Source organism: Mastigoproctus giganteus, chromosome 11 (genome assembly GCF_048544385.1).
Source record: "Mastigoproctus giganteus isolate SK-2022 chromosome 11, ASM4854438v1, whole genome shotgun sequence".
Classification (NCBI taxonomy): Eukaryota; Metazoa; Arthropoda; class Arachnida; order Uropygi; family Thelyphonidae; genus Mastigoproctus; species Mastigoproctus giganteus.
In genome coordinates, this window is record NC_143585.1 from 77,671,934 (window position 1) to 77,687,315 (window position 15,382).

Below are 15,382 nucleotides of genomic sequence, written 5' to 3' on the forward strand. Positions count from 1 at the left end.
CCACCTGCTTTATATCGCATGGTGTGAACACGTGATGTTGTTATTGAAGGAGCTCGCTATTTCATAAAAAGATTAGTAAAATGAAAAATGAGCAGCTAGGAAAATTCAATGAATTCAAACTCTTCTTCGAACTTTTCCTTTCGCTAATTGTACTAAGTTCGCCAAAATGTGAAGTTTCAGCTAAATTTCTTTCAATGAATCCTCATAACCATTCAGTTAATGTCCCATTAATGCAGATCCGGCAGTTCTAGAAAAAACACGCTATCATAATATTGAAGTTGTTTTTGTTTTTATTTCAACAAACTCTGCGTTATAACTTCTAAGTCGTTGGTTAATTGCTTGTTCCAGCAACCAACCACCCGTTTACCGATTACTGGAACAAGCTTCCATCGTTGCTGTGGAAGTGGATAGTTTGAATAAATTCAAGGAAGAACTACATAAACTATCGAAGGGGATGGATAGGTGAAACGGGATTTTTTTTTTTTTTTGGCTGATTCTGTATAAGCTTGCTTTCTTGCATCATTTGTCCACTACTAAATCTGTTACTGCTCTGTAATAATCACTAAACAATAATTTTGACATTCTTTACTTAGATTTCAGATAAAGCTTTTAATACAGAACATGAATGATTGTAATATAAATCGGAACAATGTAGCATTACTACCATGGATGAAGGGATGGTAAGTGATTGTAGCCAGGGAGAGAAAAAGAATTGTAAATGTGCACTGCTGTTAATGGATTAATTTTTATGGTTTCCCATAAAACTGAGTGGGGTTCATTGTTCGCCACTTAACAGAGGTGCACCCACATGGGGAATGAGAGGCCTTAGGTATGTCTTGTTTTATATATTATAATTGGACTATAACCTGTTAATGCTTGTAAAACCGTTAACATATTGTAAAAACAATGTGGAAACTATGAGACCTCCAACCCGGAAAAAAAAATTTCGGGGTTTGCCACAGACCCTTACTGTATCTAATGTTTATTAATGATACTGGCATTTCGAGTTTAATGTCTAATTTTGCTGATAATACAAAGGTGGACAGAATGGTTAATTATAGTAATCAGGATATGCCACTTCAACAAGAGCAAGATAAATAATTCGGATGGGCTGAGAAATGGGCATAACAATAGAAAAATGCAAGGTTTTGCATATGGATAAGAGTAACATACCACTTGGACAGTACCAAAATTAAGATAAGTGAGAGTGAAGTGGACTTGTGAGCAAATATGCAGTTTAATATGAGATACTCGGAACTGTCTAGACAGGCTGCTGGGATAGATTGATATCAGTATTGACAAATTATGCAAGCTTATTACACAGCATTAGCCAAAGGAAAAAAAAAAAAACAAAACTTCCGACATTTTTCCATCATCCACCCTCATAATGCTAGAGTAAGGATGCTAATAGCATTTAGCTTAATTAATCCATTCAGAGCCTGCATAAGGAATGGGGCTCCCTGAATGACATACAGGAAGTTTTCTATAGGTAGAGACAAATAGCTGATTGTTCCATTATAATCCGGAATAAGTTTAAAAAACCATCTTTTCAGAAAAATAGGGACCTGTTGGAAATAATATAGAGAAGATTGGTGAAGAGTACATTGTAAGTTACCGACCTGGTGCCATTCAGCAGTTTGGTAAGTTACAATGTTTGGAAACCAAATGTCTGGTTTCCAACTACAGTAATAACAAAAAAAAAAAAAAAAAAAAAGAAAGAAAGAAACAGGAGCCACCAACAAACCCTATCCTAAACCAAATCAGAGCTCTTCTGAGAAAAATTAAAGAAAACCAGCAATACCTTTTTGGATCCCAGCTCACTCTGGAATCTTAGGAAATGAACATGTTGATGAGGTAGCTAAAGATCCGATGACATGGATTTTTATTGACATGGCCCATCTTCCTATGCCATTTATTGACTATGGATCCTCAATACAGACAACATATCATGTAGTATATTGAAAATAAATGTGGCGCACCCATACAAATAATAAATTCACGCAGATTAAGCAAGATCCGTAAATTTGGATATTAATTTCACGCCAAAACCACAAGAAATTGTCCTCGTGAGATAAGGTATTGGACATACTCATCCCCAGGCCGACAAGGCGAGGATTAGGGATCTGCTTTATCAGGGCTCGCAATTTTTCAAGGAGGCCCAGCCAAGCCTTAATATTACATATTTTTCGTAATTAAATTCATTTTTAATAACAGACATTTAAAATTCTAAAAAGTTAAAATAATAAAAATGTTTTCTTAACTTTTATCTTATTGAATTATAATATGTTAAAAGTGATTGTTACTTTTTGTCTCTCACATTTACATGTGGACACATAAGGGGACCGTCATGTACCGAGGTCCGCATTAGCTCTTGACGTCCCTGCTCATTTCACATAACTCTACCTATTAATTAGAAAAGAGTTACCTCAGCGTACTCATTGAAACACCACTATCATCATAGTCAAGCATGTGCTTATTCAATATCCAAAATATCACCAACACAGAAATGCAACTTGATTATCAATTTCAAACTTAGAAGAAACTTTGCCAATGCAACATATCACTGGAAACAAAGCCCATATCAACTTATTCTTCACCTTTCTGAAAAGAATTAATGTGTTCTCCCATTTTTACTGTGGATATTGACAGGCGCAATCTTTGCTGACCTTTCTATGATCTTTGTTGTCTCTGCACCATAAATTTCCATCAAGAACAACCAGGAATAAACAAGTAAACAGCATTAGGAAGTTGATGACAGCATACTACGATTACACCGCTCGGCATTAATTTCCCCCCTGAAATAATCTCGGCAGATTCTTGAAAGAAATATGTTCAAAAACTCAGATATGTGCATTAAAAAGTTCTCATTACCTTCAGCTTTCAAATATCGTAGGTTAATGACCAAAAACCAAGATCTGTCGTTAAAGCTTCATTTCCTACATTTCCCCTTTAAACATCTTTCCTGAAAACTTGGGGGCAGTCTCCGATGAACATGGTGAAAGGTTTCACCGAGATGTTTCTCAAATAGAAAAAAGATACCAGGGAAAATGGAGTCCATATACATTGGCAGATTACTGTTGGAATCTCGTACGGGAAACACCAACGGACGATAATAAATGGCAAAAAAAAAAAAAGTATTTTGTTATCAGATAAACATTTTTGTTTATCTGATAACAAAATACTCCGAATCACCTCTAAATTGCTTGAGCCCTACACCAAAAACTTAATAACATCAAATCACATAACTAGTACGCCTTTTGGCTGGTCCCTATCTGTAGCGATTTTTAATTTTTTTTTTAGGTCCTAGCCACTGAAATCTCAGAAAATTAGGTGGCAGGACCTGCCAGAGTAAATAACCATAATACTGGTGTACCTGGTCTTCCTCCATGGGGTGGAGTGTGGGCAACGTTGGGTCCCATCATAGGGGCCCAGTGGCTAAATGACCAGAGGAACAATGGTACATGGCACTATACATACACGAAATCCATACACCTTTAAACCTCTGGCATTGACAGTGTTCTGTTTCACACCCACAATGTATACTACACGGAGATGGGGGGAACCCCTTGTGACATTTGACACTAAACACTAGTATTGTATTTAACATTTTCTAAAATATATGAAATCTTTTTTACTAGAAACTTTTTGATTTTAGTCCCTTCTCCCTTGAAATTGGTCGGTGTTACAGCAATATGGTTGCCATATTTGAATTCAGCAACGTGAAATCTACAAGAATCACCCTGAATTTTAAAAGGGAGAGAATTTTATTTTATCCTCCTCCCCATTTTATTAACAGGGGCTCGCATCTGGCGAGTATGGGCTTGGCACACCCAGGGTCCTGAGCTGGATATCATCATTCTTCATGTCAAGGTCTTGATAATGGAGCACAAGGTACACCTCACGCGATCGCTTTCTTGAATGTTTGCCACGTATTGTAGATTCACTAGACTGACTAGAGCAATGTAAATATTACCCCAACTGTAGTATTTCCTCATTTTTGGTTTCGATTTTTAATTTGCTTATTGGTTATGCTTGAAGTGGAGTACGGATGTGCAATGATGGAAAATGACAGTCCGATATTTGAGCTTTCTGGCCTGGAAACAAATTAAGAAAATAGCAGACATGTAAATGCCAAGTATTTTCTAACTAAGTAAATGTATTATTATTATTTGGGGTGCTGTAGTTTTAGCTATGCCCTTATTTAAAAATCTGAAAGAATCGTCAATGGGGAACATTTTGCAAACTATCTGTCCTTCCCTTTATGAACTGTTACTCAACAACTTTTCTTCTGGAATATGAGATTTACATTCCTCCTATGCTTTTGTATAACGGATTATTATTATTATTACTTTATAAGTTTGTTGTTTTGATTTTATTTACATTAGTTTTTATTAAAGTTGTTTCTTTCGAAAGATATTTTTAAATAATTTTTTCACTCTCTGCTGTTGTCGTATAGGTCACATATTAGTAATATTACTACTCTGTGGGTAGAGTGGTAATGGAACTGAACTTTTCAGCTTTTCTTTATACCCGCGTCACAAAACAGTATACAGTTGCTTAGTGACGCAGGTATAAATAAAAGCTGAAATTGAAAATAAAAATTATTTTATTAAAATTGAAATTATTATTATACCTTTTGGGGTATTTTGTGTTTCTCACTATACCCTCATTTAAAAGTCGGAAAAGAACCGTTATTGTGGAATATTTTGCAAATTATCTATCTTTCCCTTTCGAACTTACTTAACCTTTCTGGAATATGGGTTATATATTCCTCCTATGCTTTTGTATAATGGATTATTTTTGAAATTATCAGTGATTTTAAGTAAATTCCAAACTTCATTTTTTATATCCGCTTTACTAAACAATATATGTAAAATGTATATATACAAATAACGAATATGAAAATGTATTGGAAAATTTCCCACTTTTCTTGTATGCAAAGTCCCCGCAATCAGTAGAATTATTTTCTTTAGTATCGTGTAGCGAGAATAATGTTTCAGTTGTCTCAATAAAAAAATAAAAAATAAATAAAAATATTAAAATATAATAATAATAATAAATAATAAGCTTTTGCTGAAAATTTGATAATAATAAAAATATAATAATGAAGTTTCATTTAAGTTTTATTTGTTTCAATAAAAGAAACAAATTATATGACAGATGATCTAATAGATTGTGCGTTGTATCCGAAGTGAAAATTGTATTTGGCTAACATTCAGTTGTTTGAATGCAAAAAAAAAAAAAAGAAAAAAAAAAGTTTTATTATTATTATTATTATTAGCCACATAGTGCAAGGAAGCGTGATGCTTATGCTGCACCATCAAAAAAAAAAAAAAAAAAAAAATTCCGAATTACCCCGAGAGAGGAGTAGGAAGGAATCACCAAGAAAGCGAAGAATGATGATATCCACCTCAGGACTTTTCCTAGAAATAATAAAACTTGCGCAATCCAAGTCACAATATAACTTGTGGAATATTATTTTGGACAAAGTTTCAATTCATTTTACGTACATTAACTTGTGGAATATTATTTTGGACAAAGTTTCAATTCATTTTACGTACATTTGAGATTAGCAGCCCTGAATTACGGTAATTCTTACCGTAATCCAGGGCTGCTCAAAAGTAGTGTCCTCAATAAGTTAGGTGTTGTAACCTGGAAACTACTTTTTTCTATATTAATTTGAAGAATTTCTAGAATTTAAGCGTAAGAAATAAATGTTTTGAAATAAAATCGAATATCTTTAAGCACATAAATTTCTCTTCTTTTCCTTGCCTGTGCTCCTAAGTAATATTCAATTATTGAAAATAATAATTCTTCTGGCATGACGATAATAAACAGAAATTTATTTAAAATTCAGACTACTTTATTAAAAAATCTGCTTATAAATTTGCTTTATAGACAAGTGAATTAAGCCAATTCAAATGAGGGGCTCACATCTGGTGAGTATGGGTTTGGCACACCCAGAGTCCTGAGCTGGATATCATCATTCTTATTTTTCTTGGCGATTCCCTTCTACTTCTGTCTCTCTCTCTCTCTCTCCCTCTCTCTCTTAGGGTAATTCAGAATTTTTTTTTGGCTGGTGCAGCATAAGCCTCAGGCTTCCTTGCACCATATGGCTAATAATAATGTTAATAATGATATTTCTCCGAAGTGTAACATATTTTTAAAAAAATAGCATATTTCGCTGTATGACTAGTTACATAAAACAGAAAATACAAGATATTATTATTATTATCAGCCATATGGTGCAACGAAGCCTGAGGCTTATGCTACACCAGCCAAAAAAAAATTCCAAATCACCCTGAGAGAGAGGTAGAAGTAAAATGGAATCACCAAGAAAGAGAAGAATAATGATATCCAGCTCAGGACCTTGGGTGTGCCAAGCCCATGCTCACCAGATGTGAGCACCTGGGGTTGTGAGTAAGTATATATATATGCTTCTTTTAGACCAAGGGTTCCCAACCTTTTTTTGCTTGTGGACCCCCTGAGTCCTAACTTTACGTATGTGGACCCCCATATATGCATATGTAATATTCCTAAATGAAATATTTATTAGTAGGTTAGTAAAAGCTAATAATTAAACAATTCCAACATAAAAAAAAAATGTAAATTACAAATTTTGAAAATTTTAATTGATAAAATTAAAACATTTTTACTTGTAATGACAGAATTAGTAAAAAAAAAAAAAAAAAAAAGTACTATTTCAAACAACATATATAAATTTATTCCTAAGGCTATTAAATAGGATCCCATTAAATAGGCCCTACTAATGAGATCCTTGTGGCTTGATGTTTTGATATTAGCATTTTAATATCTGGCTCCAATTTTGTGAGAGTCAGATGAAGATCACCTCTTTTTACTATATCAAGTCGATTACGATTTTTTGTTAACAACTGTGTTACACGGCTAAAGCCAGATTCCACAAGATAAGATGATGGGAAAACAATGACATACATTTTAGCTTTCTCCCATAAAAGCGGATATTTACATGCAATGTCACTATTCTTCCATACACCTTGCTTTCCTTTTTTGAATAGACTTCGGACTGTCTCATCAGACAGACCGCAATTCAACAAGTTCCTTTTGTAAATCAATTTCAACATCAGCAATATTTACCTCAAATGGAATCAGCACCCAATCTGGGATGTTCAGTTCTAGTAGGTCCTTGAACCGAACTTGCATGTCTTCATAATTTTTTTTTAAATGATCAACATGCACAACACAATCATCATCTTTTAAATCACTGCTAACTGAAGCAAGGTTTGGAAACTGGTCAAATGCATGGCGTGAGATATTAAGACTGTACAATTTGAGTTTTCCTAGGAATGCATTAATGGCTTCTTTGCTAGATATTAAATCACAATTATGTCCTTGCTGCAGCTTATTAAGAGAATTCAGTTTTTCAAACACATCTGAGAGGTAAAATATGTCTGTTTTCATGGCAACCAACTGTTTTCCAATCTCCTTTTCGTTTAGAAATGATACAGTACTGTCCCAAAGGACAACGAAGCGATGAAGACAATTGCCTTTAGACAACCATCGCACCTCTGTATGCAGTACATGACGGTCAAATCCTTCTTCATTTTCATCACAAAATTTGCGAAATTTTGTGATGAAGATCGTCTCTTGAAGAGCATTAGCCTTAATGAGGTTGACAGCTTTTATTACAAGAGTTAAGGCTTCATGAAGACATCCACTCAATCTCTTCACCACCAGATGTTGGCTGTGAATCACGTGATGTATGCAAAATACTTTTGACAATGCATTTTTAAAATGAGTGATAAACCCTCTGTACCTACCGACCATGGAAGGAGCGCCATCAGTAGCACAAGCCATTAAATTTTCGAGTGGAATATTATTTTCTCTAAAATAAGACTGGACTTCCTTAAATATTGTTTCACCTTTAGTATCTGTTTTGAGGAATCTTGCAAAAAGTATTTCCTCTCTGAGTTGATTATCATCTATACCTCTTACATATGCCAATAAAAGTGCTTCATTGCCCATCAAAGTTGATTCATCGAGTTGCATTGCAAACTGTTTCACGCATAATTGAGCAATAAGTTGATTTTCTACATCTTCAGACATTTCATCAATGTGTCTGGATATTGTGTTATTGCCCAAAGGAAGGTTATCAGTAATTTCACGTGCATTTTTGTTTAACATTGTTGAAATTACAACTGATATCGAAGGCAAGATGACAGATTCACCAATGCTATGTGGCTTTCCAGATTTTGCTATTATTTTGCTGTTTCATATGATGCTAATAAACCGCTATTTTTATTGCTTGCGTGTCTACTAAAAATCTGATCCAATTTGTTTCTTCCTTGAAAATTGTCTCGTAGTTTTCGGAAATACTCCACTGATTTATTTTTCTTTTTGTTGTGCCTTGGCTCCAAATGGTGACGAAGCTTACTTGGCTTCATGCTATCATTAGACAGCACAGTCATACATATAAGACACATTGGTTTTGTGATATTCTCTGGTGATTCAATAAAACCATACGACAGATATTCAGTCAAATATTGTCTTGTTTTCTTTGCATGAGCCATGGGTAATCTGAAAACAATAATAATATTATTAATCTCAAATATTTAATGTCGGAAATGCTTGTAGGTACTAATGGAAATATAGTTCATTAGAACAATAACGTTTAATAACACAAACAATAGATTTCACCACGACTATGCCTATTACTTACTATAGAATGAAATGACTGCCTCTGACTGACTAACTCTTTCTAGCTTAGTCGGTGCTTAAATAATGTTTTCTTCTTCGAGAATTTTCTATGGAAAACAAGACAAACAAGACCCCTTAGCTCATATCATGGGCCCCCGAAATACAGTTTTTTTCTTGTGGACCCCCCTCGAAGCTTGTATGGACCCTGGTTGGGAAACGCTGTTTTAGGCAGATGCCTTTCCTTCCTACTAGAAATAGGCATTTAAATATATTATGCTTATTTTTGGTATATATTTAATATATATTTTTAATGTTTTTTTTTTTTTTTTTTTTGGTGGCTCCAAAAAATAAAAATTCATCAACTCTTTTAAAAAAAAAAAAGTCACCAACTCTTTTTTTTTTTTTTTTTTTAAGAAGTTGCTGACTACAACTCCTTTAAAAAAAAAAAAGGTACCCGGAAAGCCAAAAAAGGTTGGACAACACTGCACGTAATCTACTCCAGGGTTACCCGAAATCCTTGGCAATGATTACTTTTCTCCTGGAAAGACCCTCATTTTTTTAATACATCCCTGGAAAAGTGATTCACAATAACTTCAATTCATCATGGACTTGAGAGACTACTGTTTTTACTAAGTTAATGTTCTGCACATTACAGTAGACATTTTCTTATTGAACATGATTGGGAAATCATAAAAAAGTTGCATATGTACTTTAAGAATTTCATTTTCATTTAAAATATATGCATGTACATTCCTTTACCTATAATCAGTAATTTTCATCTGTTTAGATGACAAAATATGATGTTTTGCATCATAGTCCCTCCACTTTTTATAAACATCACATCTTGATTATTGAATCAGGCTTTTGTACAATGTAATATAAAGCTGTAACTAGGGCATTTCAGGCTACATGAGGAATTTTGGTCCCAGATTTCATTCAGTCTGTCCATATTTTTCATATTTAGATATATATCTGTCATGGTGATTATGATTTCTGCATCATCCATAATTTCATTTTCCAACAAACATTATGGCCTGATCCCATCAGCCATTATGTTATTCTGGGGTTTCCAGCACATACACAATGCAAATTCTTCCATGAATACACATTTGCACAGACATAATACACAATGGTGCAATATGACCCAAGTCACTGATGAGCCTAAAACCAAACAACAATAACTAGACTATGGCAATTTTGGCTCTAGTTATAGGTGCCAAATGGAGTACGAGAAAACCCCCTGAATAAATTAATTTAGAATTCATTTCAAGAATACCATTATAGTTGTTGCTGTTATTTAAATAAGTGAGTTTACATGAAAGACTGCTGTATAAATTTGAGCAGTGTTGGTATTAAGGGGAAGTTACTGCTATGGATAAAAGAAGGGTTGAGTGGCAGAAGACAAAGAGTGATTATTAATGTGCACTAATGGCTTCTTGGACTAATATTATTAATGGAGTCCCTCAGGGTTTGGTTCTGGGTACCTTATTGTTTTCAAAGTTTATTAATGAAGGCATATCGTGTATATCTAAGTTTCCTTATGATACAAAGGTTGGCAAGGTGGCAAATGACAGGAATCAGGTATGCTACTGAAAAAAAGACCTAGAGAAATCAGACAGGTGAGTTGAGAAGTGGCAATTGAGGAAGTTAAAATTAATAAATGCAAAGTACTTCATATGGGTAACAGTAATCCCAAAATAATTTGCCATTTGGGTAATTATACAGTCCAGTATGTGCAGATAGGCTGATAATACAGCTCATGGAGTTCTGTGAAGAATATACAGGAATTTTGCCAACAGGGACAGGAGGGGTGAGAGGTGTATAAAGCAATGGCAAAGCCATATATTTAGTACTACATACAGCTCTGAAAACCTCATTTTGAGAAAGATGTACATTCATTGGTACAGAGAGGAGCAACAAAATTAGTCACAATCGCAAAAGGGTAGTCTTTAGTTTTGCAAATTGCAGCATTTGGAAATTAGGCATCTGCAAGGAGCACTGATTGAAATGTGTAAGGCTTTAAATGGATTGAGTAAACTAAATGCTATTAACATGTTTACTCCTTCTCAGAGACACTTGCATAAGGAGACATAAATTTAAATTTAAAAAGGGTAGTTGAAAAGTGATAAAATCAAAACTGGAACAAGAGATTGTTATTCCAGTCCAAAAGCCACACTGAGGAACAGTGTGGCTTTTGGACTGGATGCTCATGTATAGACCATTTATTTACTGTTAAGCAAATTCTGGAAAAATGTCAGGCCAAGATGTAGTATGCTGTTCATAGATTTAGAGAAAGCAGTAGTAGTAGTAGTGGCATGTGATGCAAGAAAGCAAGCGTATGAGCTTATGCAGCATCAGCCAAAAATAAATAAATAAATAAAATAAAAAAATAAAAAAATTACAAAACAGTCCCCTCTAAATATTTGTCCAGTTCCTCCTTAAATTTATTTAACCTATCAACTTCCACAACGACAGATGGAAGTTTGTTCAAGCAATTAACCACCCGCTGGCTAAAGGCAAATTTCCGCATATCTATTCTACATCTGTCCTTCCTCAATTTCAATTTATGCCCCCTTATGTTCGTAATCTGAACAAGTGGAAGAATCCCATCAGAATTCAGCGTGCTCAACCCATTCAAGGCCTTATACACCTCAATCAGATCACCTCTCAGGTGCCTAGTCTCCAGCTGCTGCAATTTGCAGAACTTAAGCTTCTCTTTGTAACAGGATCCCTTCATTCCCCTCACCAATCTTGTTGCCCTTCTCTGTACATGCTCAAGCAAATTTACATCCTTCCTAAAATGAGGCCTCCAGACCTGCATGCAGTACTCAAGGCGTGGCCTGAACTGACCATTGCCTTATACAGAGGGACAATCACCTCCTTTTCCCTGCTAACAAAATTCCTGTATATCATTGACAACACCCCATGACCTGCCCTGGCAGTGTGTCTACATTGCTCAGAAAACTTCATATCTGACTACACAATTACTCCCAGGTCTTTTTCATTTTCTACCTCCTTAAGTATAGTACCACACAGTTGGTATGTTTCTCTGGGGTTACTTCTACCCATATGCAGTACTTTGCATTTTTCAATGTTAAACTTCAGTTGCCACTTCTCAGCCCATCTGCCCAAATTTTCTAGATCCTGTTGCAGTAACACATTGCCATTACTGTCATTAACAACCCTGCCAACCTTTGTATCATCTGCAAACTTCGATATTAAGCCTGATATACCTTCATCAATATCACTGATATAAATATACAAAACAGCAGTGGACCCAACACCGAACCCTGTGGTACTCCACTAATAACATTAGTCCACGAAGAGCAGCACCCATTGATTACCACCCTCTGTCTTCTCCCACTCAACCATCCTTTTATCCATTGTAGCAACTTACCCTTAATACCATTCTGCTCCAATTTGTACAATAGTCTTCCATGTGCAACAGTGTCAAAAGCTTTCCTGAAATCCAAGTATATGATATCAAAATTATTTTTTGCATCCAGTTCCTTTGTAACCACATCATAATAACCAATCAAATTTGTCAGACAAGACTTTCCCTTAACAAACCCATGTTGTGTCTGAATTATTGCTGCAGTCTTGTCTAGATGATCCTGCAATGTATCTTTAACCAGTGACTCCATTATTTTACCCGGAACAGAAGTTAAACTAACTGGTCTGTAATTACTCGTGTCACCCTTCGATCCCCCTTTGTGAATTGGGGACACATTTGCACATCTCCCGTCCGTGGGGACCTCCCCTGAGTCCAAGGATGCTCTCATAATTATGGCTAAGGGTTTGCTTACTTCCTTTGCCGCCTCCTTTAATATAACTGGATAGATCCCATCTACCCCAGGTGCCTTTCATATGTTTAACTTCAACAATTTCTCCCCCACTTTGTTCTCAGTTATTACAAAATCATTAAGCACCCTGTTACAATTTGATAACCTTGTGGCATTTTCAAATCTTAATAACTCCTCATGTGTGAATGTAGATGCAAAATACTCATTCAGTTTGTTTGCTATCTGAGCAGGATCATCAACAGTTGAACCATCGTATGATAATGTGCCAAGAAATATTTTGCGGAAGGCTATGGAAAAAATGTCAATAAACCGGCCATTAATTGAAATAATTAGAAGAATTTACAAGAACAATACATGCTGCATAAAAATTGGTTCAAAAATATCAAGAAAATTTAAGACTTCCAAATGACTACTTCAACGATGCTGTTTGTCACCCACTTTGTTTAAGCTGTACCTGGAAGTTGTTCTAAGACTATGGCCATAGAAGTGCAGTTCAACTGGACCTGGAAACCACTTTGTAAAATTGTCCATGAGCAAAAACACCAACTTTGTTGAAAGTGTGACCCTGAGATTTGTTCATTGTGAATCACAACTTCTTCTCTTCAAAGTAAATGACAAGGTAGTTTCATTGGGAGCTAAATCAATTCTCGGGACTTAAAAATGGTTGGAAAATATTTTGGATTTTTTTTTTTTTTTTCTCTCTCAATTTTACTGCTAAGTAAAACCTATTGATAAAGGGATTAGGTCAAAAGCTTATTTAGACTTTGATATAGATATTTTTTTATAATATTAGCTTTCATATAATGTAAAATTTTATATAATAACTAACTTTTATGTAATAGTAATTATAATAGTTTAATAATTAATTTATTTCATAATTTAATTATAAAGGTTGCCTTTTTATGGGAGATTTAAATCTGTCTTTTTATTGATTGTAGCAGAAACTTGCATGGGGGACAAAATTTTAATATTAGCTAGAGATGACTTTTATATGTATTAGTATGTTAGGGATATTATTAGGGACAAGAATATTCTTGACCTGATCATCACAGATGATCCAGATAGTATCATAAGTTTTGATAGTGGAGAAATCCTTAGTGGGGAGTGATCATGGAGTATTAAGGTGGATGATGACAATTGAGTTCTTGGTATTTGAAGGAAATGACAAGTGTCTCAATTGAACTGTTTTAATGTTAAAGACAAACTGAGACATAGTGCCACTAACTTTTTTTTATCATACTCATATGCTTATATTACAGAAATGGAAAAAAATCAATTTTTTCTATTTTTGTAATTGTATGCTTATTTATTTTTTCCACTGTTTTCCTATTTTTTTAATTATTTTTTTAAGCTACACTTCAGAGGTCTCAAGGCCAAGTCAATAAAAATGTTGCTTTTGGAATTGCAATATATATAGCACACTTTTTAATGTTTCTCTCGTAATGCTTGTTTACATTTATGTCATTTATTTTTCCATTTTATACCAGTTTGACCAGTTTGTGAAGTTGCAGAGTTTTTGGTGGTTCATCATGTTTACTTATAAAAGAAAAACAATGCAATATCAGTGTAAGATAATATTTGGACTCCTCAGGCTACCTACTTGAAACTTCCATATGATACAATGGAAAGTGAGAGCCATAAACAAAATTTCAGAGTGCTAACTGACAAAACAAATGTTTTGTCAGTTAGTGAAATGTTTTGTTTGACCTAAAATGTTTATTTATTTATGATAAATATAAACCAAAAAAACAGTAATATGTGAAGACAAAGGTTTTTGCAAAGACTTTGACTGGAGTCACTAACACCATTATTATTTTAAAATATTTTCGGTGTAAAAGTTTATAGAAATACAATAATTATAAGAGTATTTGGTTGGGAACTTGTAAAGCTTATTATAAATTTTAAAAATTTCTCTTTGTTATGAGGTTTTTTTTTAGTCAGTTTGAAAATGCTTTATTATATTTGCATTACTCTTTTTCAGATCTGTTGTATGGTTCCCCTCTATAATTGAAGGAAATATAAAATGGTGTAGAGGAGCATAATTATTTATTTCATTGTCTATCATATTTGGGGCCCCCCAGCCAATTTGCTCAATATGTCCATATGATAATGGGAAGTGTATCCTGTTACAGAGCTTGAAGGAATAAATAGTGTGAACTGGCAGGCTAAATCAATTCTCGGGACTTAAAAATGGTTGGAAAATTTTTTGGATTTTTTTTTTTTTTTTTTTTCTCTCTCAATTTTACTGCTAAGTAAAACCTATTGATAAAGGGATTAGGTCAAAAGCTTATTTAGACTTTGATATAGAGCACAAGACATGTTGAACCACAAAAGGCAAGAACAGACTGTCTGGTCTCATAGCATTTAAAATGTTAAGAAAAGATGTCAGATACTAATAAGCTTATATCAACTAGTATGACCGTGTGACCATGTATAGAGACATCCAGAAATGCTTCCATATGTAGTAGTGTGTGTGTATTCATTTGCAATTACCTAAATAACTGCATAACTCCTGACATTCCCTTAAATGAATTTTATCAGATAATTTGGTATGATTTTTAAATGTTACTTTTAAAAACAAGTAACAGTGCCATTATTATTTTTTTTTTTAGCAAAGGTTATCCAGAAATTAAGCTTTTAGAAGCAGACAATAGCGAATCACAAATTTTAATAAGGAGGAGACGAGAAGCAGAGGCAGGTAAAGTTCCTCTTTAAAAATTTTAATTAGTATTTAAATAATTTTTAAATTGTTTTAGGGCTTTTAGCTCTAAAACCTTTTTAGTCTATACTGTTGCACAACATCGGGCATCTCTCATATTGTGGAGTTATACTTCATTTTCACTTATTGACTTATTTCACTCATTTTCAATTAGTTGTCACTTATTGTAAAGTCAGGGTACCTA

General features: G+C 34.1%; 1 protein-coding gene across 2 annotated transcripts in view; it reads left to right on the plus strand.

Moving 5' to 3' along the window:
* LOC150078156 (mannan-binding lectin serine protease 1-like) overlaps positions 1 to 15,382 on the plus strand; it is a 116,222-nt gene that overhangs the window by 4,730 nt on the left and 96,110 nt on the right. For both annotated transcript variants that reach the window (XM_090385311.1, XM_090385312.1), the window contains exon 2: positions 15,092 to 15,177. In XM_090385311.1, the coding sequence (XP_090241437.1) occupies positions 15,092 to 15,177 (86 nt within the window). The remainder of the gene's footprint in view (positions 1 to 15,091; positions 15,178 to 15,382) is intronic.